This window comes from Primulina tabacum, chromosome 2 (genome assembly GCF_025594145.1).
Source record: "Primulina tabacum isolate GXHZ01 chromosome 2, ASM2559414v2, whole genome shotgun sequence".
NCBI classification, from domain to species: domain Eukaryota; kingdom Viridiplantae; phylum Streptophyta; class Magnoliopsida; order Lamiales; family Gesneriaceae; genus Primulina; species Primulina tabacum.
Genome location: NC_134551.1, coordinates 44,557,780 through 44,573,900, shown reverse-complemented (window position 1 = coordinate 44,573,900; position 16,121 = coordinate 44,557,780). Strand labels below are relative to the sequence as shown.

The 16,121-nt window shown below is 41.2% G+C and overlaps 3 protein-coding genes across 3 annotated transcripts; all 3 read left to right on the top strand.

The window, feature by feature from the left end:
• The first annotated feature begins 369 nt into the window (after window positions 1–369).
• Window positions 370–4,778, top strand: LOC142537715 (uncharacterized). Its single transcript, XM_075643209.1, has 4 exons — window positions 370–583; window positions 3,117–3,255; window positions 3,421–3,884; window positions 4,144–4,778. Exons 1-4 carry the CDS (start codon window positions 370–372, stop codon window positions 4,776–4,778), a joined length of 1,452 nt encoding a protein of 483 aa, XP_075499324.1.
• A 1,228-nt stretch (window positions 4,779–6,006) lies between these two features.
• LOC142537714 (uncharacterized) lies at window positions 6,007–6,660 on the top strand. Its single transcript, XM_075643208.1, has one exon. The coding sequence runs from the start codon at window positions 6,007–6,009 to the stop codon at window positions 6,658–6,660; it is 654 nt and encodes a 217-aa protein (XP_075499323.1).
• Window positions 6,661–13,790: 7,130 nt separating this feature from the next.
• Window positions 13,791–15,418, top strand: LOC142537937 (uncharacterized). The gene is made up of 2 exons (XM_075643395.1): window positions 13,791–14,075; window positions 14,777–15,418. The coding sequence occupies exons 1-2, from the start codon at window positions 13,887–13,889 to the stop codon at window positions 15,293–15,295; spliced, it is 708 nt and encodes a 235-aa protein (XP_075499510.1). The 5' UTR covers window positions 13,791–13,886; the 3' UTR covers window positions 15,296–15,418.
• The last annotated feature ends 703 nt before the right edge of the window (window positions 15,419–16,121 follow it).

Below are 16,121 nucleotides of genomic sequence, written 5' to 3'. Positions count from 1 at the left end.
TGTCAAAGATGGTCGAGCTCCCTTATTGCTGAACTCCTAGGCTGTGTTTGGTAGGGGTGATAAGATGTGTTTATGAATTTTTAACCCACCTTATCCCTTGTTTGGTACGATTTTTATTTATCCAAGTCAATCCCTCCTATGAATGATTAGATTATATTAACTGGGATAAAATAATCACTCCTCACTCCCTAGGATTATTTATCATACTCTTAATCCATCATATTTTTTCAATTTTGCCCTTCTCCTAAATCCAAACTCACCACCACTTCCCTCCACCGACCGCAGACCGACCACCCCCGCCGCCGGCCGACCACCGTCGGCCGTCGCCCTACGCCGCCGACCGTCGTCGGCCGTCGCCCGACGCCGCCGATGGACGCCGATCACCCCCTCCGACCTCTGCCAGCCGCCGTCGACCACCGCCGGTCGTCCCCCGACGTCGCCGCCGTCGCTGCCGGCCAACCCCTCCTCCTGCCGGCCGACCACCGATCGCCCGCCGCGGCCGACCACCCCCTCCCGCCGCCGCCTCCGCCTCCAGCCGGCAATCACACCGCCGACCGACCACCACCGCAGCAAAAGTGGAAGGGCAATTTTGTCAATTCATCAAAAGATTATTTTTTACACATTCTTAATAATCATACCAAACATAATATTATTTTATCATTGTCTATTTCAATCATTCTTTTTATCATTTCTCTCTTAATCATTTCATAATTTTATCTTTCAACCAAACGTAGCCCTATGGACATGAACCAAACACTCATTAATAAGACGGCTGAAGAACTCTTCCGACGAAAAAACTTTGACGCTTAAATCAACAACGAGCTCACAAAATACAAAGAACACTAATAGAAAATATAATTGCAAATGTATGCAATTAGCTGAACGATGAAAGACAACACAAACCTCATATTTATAGGTAAAGAACCCTAGACCATCAATGATTGTAGATATATTTATTTTTCTTGAATTTTGAATTCAAGATTTATTCCTTATACATTACTTTTTCTTTTTCTAGATATACACATATCTAGAGAAACTTTTGATACCAAATATATCTATTATCCTCCATATCCTTCTAGATTTTTATGTCATTCTCCCATCCGAACACACCAAATATCTCTAACTCCCTAGGTCCTTCTCCACATGACACTAGCTCGGCTCAGCCCATTACTCCAGCTCAAAGTCCCAGCAAAGACACGGGAATTTGGCCTTTTACCTCAAGCCAAACTTCCTCGAAGCGTCTCACCTTCCAACTCCGCATTCCAGCTCACCTATCGCGCCGACTTCAGTCCATAATTAAAGTTTTCGGTGGCTGAGGGTGGTACGTGGACGAATCTAATGTACTGTCACTAAGCTAGTGTTGAAATTCGAGGTAGATTTCTATTGTTCGAATTTTGTTTTCGAGATATATTTAAAATTTAACATATTAAAAGTATGAGTCGAAATAATCGTGCATGAGCTTGTTCGACTTTAGTTATATTTACAAGGGATCATTGTAATTCTCGTCTCATTTTTGCAATTTCGATCCTCTTATTATTTAAATCGGGTCTCAGTCATATATTTTTCAAGTTTTAATATTTTAGTGATCATTGTTCATCAAGGATATTGATATGTTATTATATATTTTAACAATATGTCGGCTTAAAGATAGCACTACGTGAAGAAAGAAGGACCAAAAATTGAAAAATAATAATTAACATAGAGAACATAGAGATTTAAAAAATAAAATATGCTGAATCAAAAGTACTATTTATTATGTCTATAATTATATTCTAGAGCTATCTTAAACCAATTTGATGCTGACTATATTCAAATATGTTAATGCTTGTGAATTAGATACATTTCAAAGACTACTAATAATAATAACATTAGAAATAAGTGGGTAACACCCTAATTTGTGGCCCTTGGTGTTTGGGAAATGAGTCGGGAACATATAAATCTATTAATATTATTAAATTTCTTCTTAATAAATCAAAAGATTTGGTTTCATGATCGGTAATTTTGGATATATCAATAAAGTGTCAAGTTTTAAATTTATGGTCTCTATAGTTAAGTGGATATATTGTTTCTCTTACGTAAAAAGTTGTAGGTTCAATATCTGTCTAGCTCATTTTTTTTTATTTGTTTTTCTGCTTTTTAAAATTCATTATTTTAAAATTACAATTTAGTTACTCACAAATTCTTACAATATTACTTCCATTTGAATCTAATTCAAATTAATTATAAAAAAAATTGTATAAGCAGACAACGCGTGCGAACGATCACTAGTTAGTATTATAGATAATGATACCTTCATAAAAGCCCGGGTCATCCATCTTAAAAGGATACCCAAATCAGGGTAAGTCTGCAGGAAGGGTTTATCAGAAACCGGGCAGGTGTGTGCCACGGACACTTTCTCCCCGGGTAATCATAAGCCCGGGCTCTCATTCAAGTTCCCGGTCAATGACTCACTACCCAGATTGCCTTGGTAACAGTACCGCACTCGAGTGGGTAGGCAGGTGAGATCTTATCTTGATAAAGCGTTCCTGACAGAATCCTACTGATGTGACTTGATGGAAAAAGTAGGTCGACGTGACATGAGGTCAATATCAGAAGCTATAAATAGTAGGTATACACTAAAACTGAGGTAATCATTGACTTTCCTTCCAATAAATAGTGAGTACATTTTACATTAAAGACAGGGAGATACATATGTTAACACACAAATATTTACACCAGTAGCATTTATTTCTCTCTCAAGTTACACTGGTTATTTTCATCATCTTCACCTGCTGACTTAAGCATCGGAGTGGTCACACCGGACACTCCTCTGGCGTCCATTAACAAGTTCATCTCCTTGTTCGCAGGACACAGATGCAGCCATAGTATGCGCAGATATATCTTTACCATAAGATATATTTCCTTGCTCATTTTTCATATACAAACCCTCATCAGATCCGATGGATCGCCCCGACCCTGCTCTCCCAATTAACTCGGATCACATCATTGACGTCGTCTATGGGAAATTTAGTATAAGACTAAGACATGGCTCCTACAAGAAGGAAAAACCAAGATAATTCTAGGGTTCCTGGAGCCCCTACCTGCGGGACCTCCACCTTTCATTACTTTGTCCCCAGAGGTTCTAGCTCGGATCATATCTGATGCAGTGAAGAAGGATGTGGCAATAAAGGCCCCTTCTAATCGTGCTACACAGTCTGGAGGGGAGCAGGAGAGAGAGAAGGAGACTAGGGAGGTGGAAGTGAGGTTGGAGGAAAGGTAGTCCAGTGTCGGTTCTAAATCTCCTACTGTGGCAGAAGAGTTGGAGGAGTTGAGGCAGAAGATGAGGGTTTTGGAAGAGGAGATAGGTGAAAGGAGCAATGCTCGATTGATCAGTAAAGGATGCCCCTTTGATGATGCCATTGTTTGAGAACCTCTACCCAGGCATTTCAAATCTACCAAAATCAAAGATTATGATGGCAGGGCTGACCCGGAGGAGAATTTGACCCGGTTCAAGAACATGGTCATGCTGCACTGTTATGCTGACAAGATCAAGTGCAAAGTGTTCATAACCATTTTAGTTGATTCAGCCCAGAGGTGGTTTGAGGGGTTGGCTCCTCATAGTATACAATCTTTCGAAGATTTACATAAGATATTCTTACAACAATTCAGTAGCAGCAAGAAATATAAGAAAACTGCCTTCAGTATTTTCGACGCGAAGCAGAATCCAGAAGAGAGTTTTAGGGCCTACATCCGGAGTTTTAACCGAGTTGCTTTGGATGTTCCTTCCTGTGCCCCCGAGACCAAAATTACTACATTTACTCAACGCCTGCGGGAAGCTAAACTTTTTCAATCAATAACCAAGAAAGTGCCCGGCGATTTCGAAGACTTGTTGCCCATGCAGATAAGTATATTAATATGGAAGAGGCGCATAGGCAGAATAGGGAGGCTTTGAGGAGAGAGAAGGGTGACCGGGTGTCTAGACCCGAGGAGAGAGGATTGAGAAGAGGTAATCCTGGACATTTTTCTCATCATGTGCCCTTGAAAATTGCCAGGGACCGGGATGTACAGGAGTGTAGCAGAGACATGCCTCCCCCCCTCAAAAATTTACTAGGCCCGAGAAGAATGGATATTGTACCTTTCATAAAGTGTGTTTTCATAACACAGAAGACTGCATGGCACTCAAAAGAAGTTATGTCCCGCCTACTGTCCAGGGACCTAATCCACCGAGTAAGAGACTGAGGTTGCCACCATGGACCACTCGTCAGCCAGGGCCTAGTGCCCGGGAGGACTCGAGAGATGCCCTGGGTAGGAGGAAAAATGCGGAGCCCGAGAGAATGAAATCCTCACCTCCTGCCTTGGGGGTAATAAAGATGATATTTGGAAGATCTACAGATGGAGACTCCAATCGAGCTTGGAAATCCAAGAGTAGGAGAGAGTGCATGCAGGTGGAGGGAGTGAGGAGGAGCGAAGCTGTTATCAGCTTTGACCCGGATGATCTCAAGGGTGTCAGCCTCCATCATAATAATTCCCTAGTTATTCAAGCCTGGGTAGCAAATTATGACATCATGAGGGTATTCGTTGATTCGGACAGTTCTGTCAATGTTATTTTCAAGGAAGCCCTCGTACAGATGGATTTGCAAGTGTATCAATTGGAGACGGTGGAGAATGCTCTTTTTGGCTTCGCTGGCCATGCTGTCTACCCGGAGGGAGAAATTATCTCCTTTAACTCTGGGCAACAGGGAGCTGAAGAAGACTGTTATGACCACTTTCACTGTTGTGGAAGCCCCATCATCTTATAATATTATTCTGGGGCAGCCGACCATGAATGAGCTAAGGGCTGTAGCATTCACATAACACCAGAAGATTAAGTTTTCAGTGGGAAGCCGAGTCGGTGAAGTCCGGGGAGATCAACCTTCTTCCCAGAAGTGCTATGTGGAAGCGGTTCGGGTGTACCAGAAGAAGGCTCGGAGGGAGGAAAAGAGAGCAAGTTGTGGGGAGGAGGTGAAGAGGATAGTAGAAAAAGTGGAGGTTCAATTTGTGGCGTAGGAAGAGCAAGAGATGATGGAGATTGAGCTAGGGAAGGAGATCCGGGTGGCCCGAGATCTTGACTCGACCACCCGGATCAATCTATTGAAATGTTTAAAAACTAATATCGATATTTTTGCTTGGTCTCAACAGGAACTAACTGATATCTCACCCCAGGAGGCTGAGCATAGCTTAAATATCATTCCACGGTCTCAGCCAATTAAGCAAAAGAAAAACATTTTGTACCAGAGAAGGATAAAATAATTGATATGCAAATCCTGGAGCTATTGAAGGCTTGCCATATTCGAGAGGTACAATTTCATACTTGGCTATCGAATATATTGTTAGTTCCTAAAGCTGAAGGAAAATGGAGAATATGCGTGGACTTCCGAGATCTTAACAAAGCCTGCCCAAAAGAGCACTATCCTCTTCCCAGGATAGATCAATCGGTGGATTCTACTTAGGGTATGAATTACTCAATTTCATGGATACTTATCAGGGTATCATCAAATTTTCCTAGCCAAGAGTGATCAAGATAAGACCAGTTTCATTACCTCGGGAGGCACATTTTCTATGTTGTCATGCCTTTCGGTTTAAAGAATGCCGGGCCACTACGGAGTATGCTGTCAGTTCAGTACTTATAAAGGAATAAAGCTCTGATCGGAAGCCTGTTTATTATGTCAGGCATGCTCTCAGAGGACCCAAGCTCCGATACAGAGAGGTGGAAAAGATAGCCCTGGCTTTGGGTATGACTGCGCGAAAATTGCGACCTTATTTTCTGTCGCATCAGATTATTGTGCTTACTAATAGTCCTCTCGGGAGGATTATGACTCATTCAGAAGTGTCAGGAAGAATGATCAAATGGATAGTGGAGCTGGGAGAGTATGACATTGAGTAAAGGCCCTGGGTTGCCATCAAAGCATAGGCCCTGTCATATTTTTTATCCGAGATGATTCAACCTGATGAGGAGGAGGTTTGGAGAGTATTCGTGGATGGGTCTGGATGTGGAGTGAGAGTGGTGATAATAGCACCTCGGGAGAAAAGATTAAATTGGCTATAAGAATTGACTCTCGGGTAAATAAGAATGAAGCAGAGTATGAGGCTGTTCTCGCCGGTATTCGAGCTGCCCGGGAAATTGGAGCTTCCCGAATCATTTTGTATTCCGATTCACAATTAATCACCCAGAAGATAAAGGGCATTTATGAGGCTAAGGATCACAAAATGCTTAAATATCTAAAGCTCATTAAAACTCAGACAGAATCTTTTGTGGATTGGAGTATTGTGCAAATCCCTCGGGATGATAATGGGGAAACAGATGATTTGGCCAAAATGGCCGCCACTCTATCAAAATTCAATACTCGAGAAGTATTCCATGTTACCCGGCTAATTCTTTCCACGGATGATGAGATATTGCCAGCATCAGAGGATTCTTGGATGACACCCCTGACCAAGTTCATTATCAACAATGAATTCCCTGAAGATAGAACTCAAGCTCAAAAGATCAAAAGACAAGCTCTCAAGTTTGTTCTTTTAAATAACATCTTATACAGGAGATCATTACAGGGACTTCTGTTCAAATGCTTGTCTATGGGAGAGGTGGACTATGTCCTCTGGGAATTCATGAAGGCTGCTGTGGAGAGTATCTCGGAGGAATAGCGTTGGCCCGAAAAGCAATGCTTGCTGGATTTTGGTGGCTAAGTATTTGCCAAGACTCTGCTCAAATGGTTCGGGCATGTGATGGTTGTCAACATCATTCTAATTTTCACCACTGCCCGGCCACTTTTCTGAAGCCCATCTGGACATCTTGCCCTTTTGATCAGTTGAGGATGGACATTGTTGGTCCCTTTCCCGTCGCCCAGGCTCAGAAGAAATTTCTGTTTGTAGCAGTCGATTATTTTTTCAAGTGGATAGAGGCCGAGCCCTTGGCAAGGATTACTGAGAAGAAAGTGTTGAAGTTTCTTTGGAAGAACATTTTATGCCTGTTTGGAGTTCCCAGGAGACTTATTTCAGATAATGGAAGGAAATTTCAGGGAAAAGAGATCACGTCCTGGTGCCAAGAAATGAAGATAACTCAGTCTTTCACTTCTGTTGCTTACCCTCAGGCTAATGGTCAGACAGAGGTCGTAAACATAATTATCGTTCAAGCCTTGAAGACTAGGCTACAGGGCAAAGGAAAATATTGGGTGGAAGAATTGTCTAGTGTTCTCTGGGCATACAGGACTACTCCTCGAGCACCTACTCAAGAGACTCCTTTCAACCTGGTGTATGGTTCTGAAGCAGTTATTCCTGTGGAGATTGAGCAATCCTCTGCTCGGGTAGAATCTTACCCATATAACAACGATCAGAGCCTGGCGTTGGATTTGGATTTGGTGGAAGAGAAGAGAGAACGAGCTATGATTCGAATGGAAGCTTACCGGGACTGGGTAATGAAAGCATATAACAAGCGAGTCCGAATTCGATATTTTCAAATAGGCGATCTGGTGATGAAAAAAGTTAATCCAACTGGAGATGTTGGTAAATTGGAAGCTCGGTGGGAAGGAACCTTTAAATAATTCGTAAAGTTAGCTCGAGAGATTTTTATCTGGAAGATGCTCAAGAACGGTCTCTTAAGCGACCATGGAATGCATTTCATTTGAAAAAATATTATGCTTAAAGATGTAATTATTGTTTGAAGATGTAATGAAGTTCTTTTCTTCTCAGAAAGTGCATCAAATAATATATCTAAACCCGAGAGGTATAAAGCCCAGGCCAATCTATAAGTCCCGGGATCCGGTCCCTGGCCCAAGGCTCCGTACCCTGGTTATCTAAATAAACCCAGGGCTCAATACTCTGGCTCGTGGCTCTGCACCTCGAGCACTCCAAGTCCCAGGATCTGGTCCTCGGCCTAGGGCACCGTACCCTGGTTATCTAAATAACCCCAGGGCACAATACCCTGGCTCGAGGCTCCGCATCTCTGACCACTCCAAGTCCCGGGATCCGGTACCTGGCCTAGGGCTCCATACCCTGGTTATCTAATAAGTCCAAGGCTCAATACTCTGGCTCCGGGCTCCGCACCTTGACCGCTTCAAGTCCCGGGATCCGGTCCCCGACCTAGGGCTCCGCACCCTTGTTATATAATAAGCCCAGGGCTCAATACCCTGGCTCGGGGCTCCGCACCTCGACCTACTCCAAGTCCCGAGACTAGCTCCCCGGCCCAGGACTTCGTACCCTAATTATTTATCAAGTCCATGGCTCTGCAACTTGGCTTAAGGGTTCTACACCTCGAGCATTTACCAAGTAAAGGGATTATTACCCTGCTCAAGGCTCAACATCCCGACTATTTATTGAAAGTACCGACTATTTTGTGACACTTAGAAAAATTCAGAAAGTTAACATTCACAAGCCGTATGAATATTACGAATCTAATTATTTCTAAGGTCGGGTATATATGAATTATTAACGAGTTATTAGAAGCAAACAATTAAAGAGGAAAGTGAAATTTCATTACTAAAAGCCTGAAGGCAAGGGATACAAGAAAATTCAGAGAAAAAAAGAAAAGTACAAATCTATGCTAAATCTATGGGAGTGGACTCTGGCTGTTCTTCCTCTTGGGGGTCCTCCTTCCCTTCTTTTCCATCCTTGGAAAGGGATGCTATGGCTCGTCCAAAGTTGGGAAGTTTTTCCTATCCCTAGGCAGAAGCCCGGCTTCTTAAAATTGTTCCCGACATTTGTCAAAATTGGTCTTGAAGAAAGGATAGGCCCGATCCTCAACGGCCGCCTTGAATTCGGGAGATTGGAGGAAGGAGGCCTGCCACTTGCCTTTATTGTACTCAGCAATGGATAGGGCGCTTTCAGCAGTCTCTGCCCCGGATATTTGTCTTTCTAGGTCCTCGGACAAATGATTATTACTTAACTCCAGAGTAGAGAGGTGTCCTTATAGAGTCTCCACCTGGGAAAGGTTTTTATCATTATTATTTCAGGGCCTCTTCCAGGTCTTCATTAGCCTGAGCCAATTGCTGATTGGCCATGTCCAGTTGCTGATTGGCCTTGTCCAGAGCAGCACGAAAGTCGGCCACTTCATCCTCATGGGCGAATCGAGCCCGTGACAGTTCCCTTTGTAGCCGCTCCAGAAGATCTTGGAGTGACCAGGCTCGATTGTTCGAAATAGTGGCTGCCACAGCTGCCTCTTCGAAAGCTGAAATCAGCATTTGTACACCCTGTACAAGAGGAGTTAAAAAGAAAAAAGAAAAAAAAAAGAAGAGAAAATAGCATGAAACTTACAGTCAGGATCCAGTTTGATCCTTCGAGAAGTTTTGGGGTAGGCCGGGAGCTCTTCAGATGTGCTTCCTCGGCAGGAATTAGCATTTCTTGAGCAGATTAAGCCCGTTTGAAGTAGCTCCCTCTAGAAAGAGATTGCCCCGGGTAGGCTGCTTACTTTGAAGGGGCTCGCGGAGTGGCTGATTTTGCTGGGGAGAGGTTGATCGGGTTATCTAGGAGGTGCCCTGGTCTTCCTCCCAGTTTCTCTCGATCAGAATCAGTTTTGGGCTTGTCACATCCTTTCTCTTCCTCTGAACGAGGGGCACATGGTCTTCAGAGTCTTCCCGGGATTCATCCCGAGTCGCCTCTTTTTCTTGTTGGGTCTCTGTCCGGACAGATTCAGTCCGCCGGGCCGCTTCCTTCCTCGGCTTGCTTCTTTTTCTTAGCTGCAGCTCTCCGGGCTGCCGCCTTCTTCTCTCGGGCAGCCTTCTCATCCGCCCACTTCCTAGCAAAGACCTCTTGAATTTTTGAGTTATCTGCACAAGGAGAAGAAAAGAGGTTAGTTTTATTGCAAAATAGAGGACGAAAGAGATAAAAGGAGGAAATTCATAAAGAAGAAAGTTACCGGGTTGAGCGCCCGAGCCCGCAACTTCTTCTATTACCCGGTCTATATGGTCTTCAGCCATGGCACTCAACCTGTAAGTAACTAAGTTCTCGTTTAAAATAAGAGTGTAGGAAGAAAACTTTTTACCCTCCACCAATTCTTGGCTTCGGATGTACGGCTCTTCGAATTTATAGGAGCGGGGAAGGACATGTTGTGCGAGGAGGGAAGGAAGAAAGTCGGTTAGACAAGGAAGAGGAGTTGGAAGTTGTATATAAAATAAACGGCCTTTCCATCCCTTCTGGGAAGAAGGGATATCATCAAGGAATCTTGATTTTAACCGAGTAGACAGAGAAAAGTCATCGTCGCCCAGTCGACAAACAAAGAAGTAATGAATGATAAGAGGGGTAATCAGAAGGTCGTGCATTTTGAAGAGGATATAGGCCGAGACCATAATCCGGGAAGAATTAGGGTGATGCTGATTTATAGGTATACCAAAAAAATTGGCAATTTCAATATAGAAAGAATGAATGGGGAAGCGAAGACCATTTCTAACCTGGTCTCTGATGAAAGTGGTGAAAGTAGGCAGGGGATTATCGGCCTTGTCAGAGAGACCGAGGATTAAGATGGGAAAAGAAAAAAGGATAGAGCCCAAGGCCCAAAGTTCCTTGTCCGCCCCCGAGCGCAAAGTGTTGCTCATTGAGAAGAACCAAGGAGTTCCCGGGGTCTCAGAGGGAGGAGGGCTAGAATCCCGGATTTTACCCTTTCCCTTACTCTTTTTCAGAGCTCGGGAAGGGCCAGAGGATGAAGGCTTGAATTTTTTGGTTTGTGGTATAAAAGAAACTGGGCAAAAGAGCGTTTTGGGTAGGGGTGATCAAATTTTTTTATTAACCGCCCGAACCGCTCGAACAGAATTGCACCGCACTGTTTTTCATAATATTTTATAAAAATCGCGATTAAAAATATTAATCATAAACCGCACCGCATACGCGGTTCGGTTATTTTTTTTGCCAAGAACTGCACCAAACCGCACAACCTAAACTGCTTGCCATAATATTGAGCCTATAATTATAATAATTTTTAAACAACATATTCAAATAAAGAAGTAACTATCTTCAAAATTATTATTCTTACAATTAAAACCTATTTTTTCTTAATTATTCTCCACATTGGTCTTTTATTAAAGTATTTATTTCTTTTGCTACAATATTTTGTTTGAAGTTTGAAAGTAAAAAAAAAAGATAAAATAGTTTAAATGTCATTTTTGTTGTGAATATGTTGTTAAATTATTAACTTAGTTTTGAATCTTGATTATTGTTTTGTATATTTTGATCTTTATATGTTTTGAACTATATTTTATATTTGAAGACAATATATTGTTGTTTTCAAATAAATTAGAATATATGTTCTAGTATTTTTCATTAAAAAAACCGTAAACCGACTGCAACCGCTTGAAACCGCTCAAAACCATAAGGCTAATTTTTCATGTAAAACCGCGATTAATTTTTCAAAATACTAACCGACCGCATGTGGCAATTCAGTTTGAATTTTTTAAAATAACCGCAAAACCGCACTGTAATCACCCCTAGTTTTGGGGGAGAAGAATCGGAGCGCATCGCGGTGGACTCGTCGCTAGGCGAGCCTCGTGCATTCGCTCTGGAGGTAGAGGAGATGGAATTAGAAATTTGTAAAAAGATGGGAGGAACACTTACAAGGATTACGGAGTGAAGGAGTTGTTGCTGGAGATTCGCCGGAGTACGGTGGAAGGCACCGTACGTCGGAGATGTTGAGAGAATTGAAAGATTTCGCAGATTGTAAAAGTCACAAGAGAAGAAGGTATGTTATTATATATAGGCGTGGGGGGAGTGATCTCCACCGTTGATCTAAAGGTGGATCGGATGGCTATGATGCATCTCGAAAATTGTGCGGGTATATGAAAGGACATGAACAAAAATCGAAGCGTGTCAGACTGATCATATTCTCGGAATACAAAACGTTTTCGACCGTTTAAATTCTAGGGCACACCTCATCATGACATCAGTCCTACTACCCGAGAATACTAAACGAATTTTTTTTAAAGTCTGGGAGACATGAGGCCCTGAAATCTTATCTCAAAGTCTGGGAGACATGAGGTCCCGACATCTTATCTCAAAGTCAGGGAGACATGAGGCCCCGATATCTTATCTAAAGTCCGGGAGACCTGAGGCCCCAGCATCTTATCTCAAAGTCCGGGAGACATGACCTCGACATCTTATCTAAAGTCCGGGAGACGTGAGACCACGTCGTCTTATCTCAAAGTCTGGGAGTTATGAAGCACCCGATGCTTTTATAAACAAATTCATTATCTTTCTGTTGAGGTCCAAACACGACCAATCGGGACAGCGAGTAAGACTTTAGCCCGACTATTTAATAGATGGGTGGTGATAATAAGAGCTGGATCATGGATGACCCGGGATCTTAAATGGATACCCAAATCAGGATAAGTCTGCAGGAAGGGTTCATCAGAAGCCGGGTAGGTGTGTGCCCGAGACACTTTCTCCCCCAGTAATCAATAGCCGGGCTCTCATTCAAGTTCTCGGTCAATGACTCACTACCCGGATTGTCTCGGTAACAGTACCGAACTCGAGTGGATAGGCAGTTGTGATCTTATTTTGATAAGCGTTTCTGACAGAATTCTACTGATGTGACTTGATGGAAAAGGTAGGTCGGCGTGACAGGAAGTCAACATTAAAGGCTATAAGTAGTAGGTATACACTAAAAATGAGGTAATCCCTGACTTTACTTCCTATAAATAGTGAGTACATTTTACATTAAAGGCAGGGAGATACATATGTTTTTTTTTTTTTGAACGGAGATACATATGTTAACACACACATATTTACACCTGTAGCATTTATTTCTCTCCCAAGCTACACTGGTCATTTTCATCATCTTTACCTGCTGACTTAAGTATCGGAGTGGTCACGCTGGACACTCCTCCGGCGCCCATTCACGAGTTCATCTCCTTGTTCGCAGGACACAGATGCACCCATAGTATACAGCGAGATATCTTCACCACAAGATATCTCATCAGATTTGGTGGATTGTCCAGACCCTACTCACCCAATTCACGTCAGATTACACCAGATAAGTTGAGGCAAACAGAGCTTAACATTCCCAACTAAAGTCGGGTAGCAGTAAATACAGAAAACAAAAGGAAATGAATGCATCAATAAATCAGAAACACAGAGGGATACGAAAATTTTGAAGAAAATTAAAAGCAGTCATTACCATTCATTAATGAGTTATCCAAGGAAGCCAAAAGGTCTTTGTATTGATCGTCGCATTAATTCACAGCTGTTCTTTCCATTTAATGCACTTTGTAAATACTACAATATACATTGCCACATTCGCAAATGCCTCCCATGCTTCTTTATCTTCACACACACACACACACACACACACATATATATATAATTTTTTCGTTCCGAAGTTTTATATAATTTTAAAAATACTCTTTATCTAATTTTCTTTCCCTTTTTTGACGAATCACACACATCACGTATGTTATGACTCGCTAATCTCTGTATATATATATGTGTGTGTATATTTATTTATGAAGGATACCTATACTTCACTCCACTCCCATGTTACATTTAATAATGTAAAATAATGGCAAAGCGACTTATTTCCCACCATGTAATATGTCAGTAAATGGAGTATTAATTTACTACATGAGAAAATAAGTCACCACTCTATCAAAAATTCTGAAATGCCTTTAATTGGCACCCAATATTTCTCCAAAATATATTAAAAATAATAATTAATGCCCTTCCAATAAAAAAAAGAAAGAAATTTCCTTTGTAAATCTAGATTACATTAAATTCTTTCATTATTGCCATTTATATTAACTGGGACAATGTAATTTGCAAAAAGGAAATCATCTTCTTTTCCCACTTATGATATATATATACACACACACACACACTCCATTTCGCCCTTTAATATTCTTTCACCCATAACTCTCCTCTCTGTTAAGCTGGGAGAATACAAAATCTTTCGTGGGATGGCCGCTGATGTCAGTTCTCTTCTCAGAGTGATCAACGGCGGCGATACGAAGGAGTCGACCTCCACAGGGAAATCGACGGCCCCCGTCACCCGGGACTTTCTCGGTGGGTGCTCTACACCCGATTCCAAGGAGTTAGACCTGGATTTGCAAGTGCCCTGTGGCTGGGAGAAACGCCTCGATTTAAAGGTGTATATTCATTTACGTAAAAATTAATGGTTTTCTGATTCTTCTTATATAATATTTTTTAATCTTTTTTTTTCTGTATAGTGATTTTTTAAGTTTTAATTTGGTTTTCGTGATGATTATTTTGGTTTGATTTTTGTTATGATGATGATTATTAAGATTCGTTTACCATGTTTATTTATGTTGAATTGAATTAATCATATATTCAATTATACCATTTACATTTTTTATTTTTGTGATTGAGAAAATTATTATGTGCATTTAATGGGTTTATCGCGATACACTTGTAATATTCTTGGTGATTGGTCATCCATGATTTTACTTTAAATTTGATTGAATGTGTATAACATCTCATATATTGAATAAATTTGATAATTTGTTTTTCTAGTTGACTTTTTGATAGTTTTCTCTTATTTTCTTGTTTGGAGAGGTCTACGGAGCCTTAATTCCTTCGATTTTTTTAAAAAAAAACAAGTCAATTTTCAATTTGTTATTATAATTTAAAGTGATTTTAATGTTTCTAATTTTAAAGATATGAGGAATGAGTTTAGTTGTAATAATACCCATTACCATGTATTTTAAAGAATTCGGCTTGATAAAATGTTTTTTTTTTGGGTCAAATCAAACAGAAGAAGAATTTGGTTTCCGATGTACACAAATTTATCACTACGTGTATTGCTTAATTTCTCTGTCGGTGTGTACAGTCGGGCAAAGTGTATCTTCAACGGTGCAATTCCACAAATTCGTCCTCTTCAACTTCAGAAAACAAGCCCCAAAGTAGCCAAACTCTCGCCAAGTTTCAAGACCTCAACTTCCCTCCGACTTTGAAACAAACATTAAACCTCTTCGACGAATCGAACTTAGAGTTGAAGCTTGTTTCGCCGGCATCGACGTCTCCTTCATCTTCGAGTTACCCGAGCATATGCACTCTCGACAAAGTGAAGTCGGCACTCGAGAGGGCCGAGAAAGAAACGGTGATCAGGAAGCGTTCGATGTCGATGTCTAAATCTTGTTCTTCGCGTTCGAATTCTTCGTCCTCTATCCAAGACCGAGATTTCGATCACGAGGAGAAATTCTCCGGATCGTTCGCTGCGGGGTGTCCGAGTTGTCTTCTTTATGTGTTGATTTCCAAGAGCAATCCCAAGTGCCCTCGATGCAACAGTGAAGTGCCAGTTCCTGTGGTAGTCAAAAAACCTCGTATTGATCTGAATATGTGTATTTGAAATACTGAAGATGAGCCGAGCCGAGCCGTTTGATGCATGGTTCTGAATTTTTTGTAAAGATTGATGGATAAACTAAAGGATTATTAATTATAAGGTAATTAAAGATTTGGAGTATAAACTATTTTTGATTCGGGTTTTTCTTCTTTGCATAGTAAATGGTATAAACTATATGTAAGATGGAGGGTTATGACCTAATTTTCTGACTTGAGCGTCGGAGTCTACGCCGGACAAACCTGACTCCTCTGACATTTGTTTGTCACACATGTGATAACCACAAAAATTTTTCTCTACCAACAACTTGGACCAGTTTACGAGCTAATTGAAGTACCGGTCCACGATTATTTAGATCTGTTTACGAGTCTGCAGAGTAGCCTAGATAATTACATTTTTCGGCTATATCAATGATGGATATATATTTGTATAGTTTTGATATACTGTCCATCCACCGCGTCTACTTTTTTGTCCACTAATAAGGTGTCATTAATGATTTATAATTTTGACATGTTTCATCACATTCAATAGATTAGTGTCACTTTATTGATGGAAACAAAAATGAACACGATGTAAATAGTATATCAAAATTATACATTTATGTACCCTTTTTTCTATCTTGCTTCAACATGTTTGTTTGCGTCTAATAATGATTACTTTAGTCTTCAAAAGATCAGGATTTCATTTGCCAACTAAGATTTGTTCTACCAGTTTTGTGCTAAAACATCATTTTAGACCGTCTTTTCATGTGTCATGTACGAGCGGAATGTTCGTCCTATGTCAAGTGACAAATATTAAGTCTCCATTTGACGAGAAATTATGTATATGGTACAAC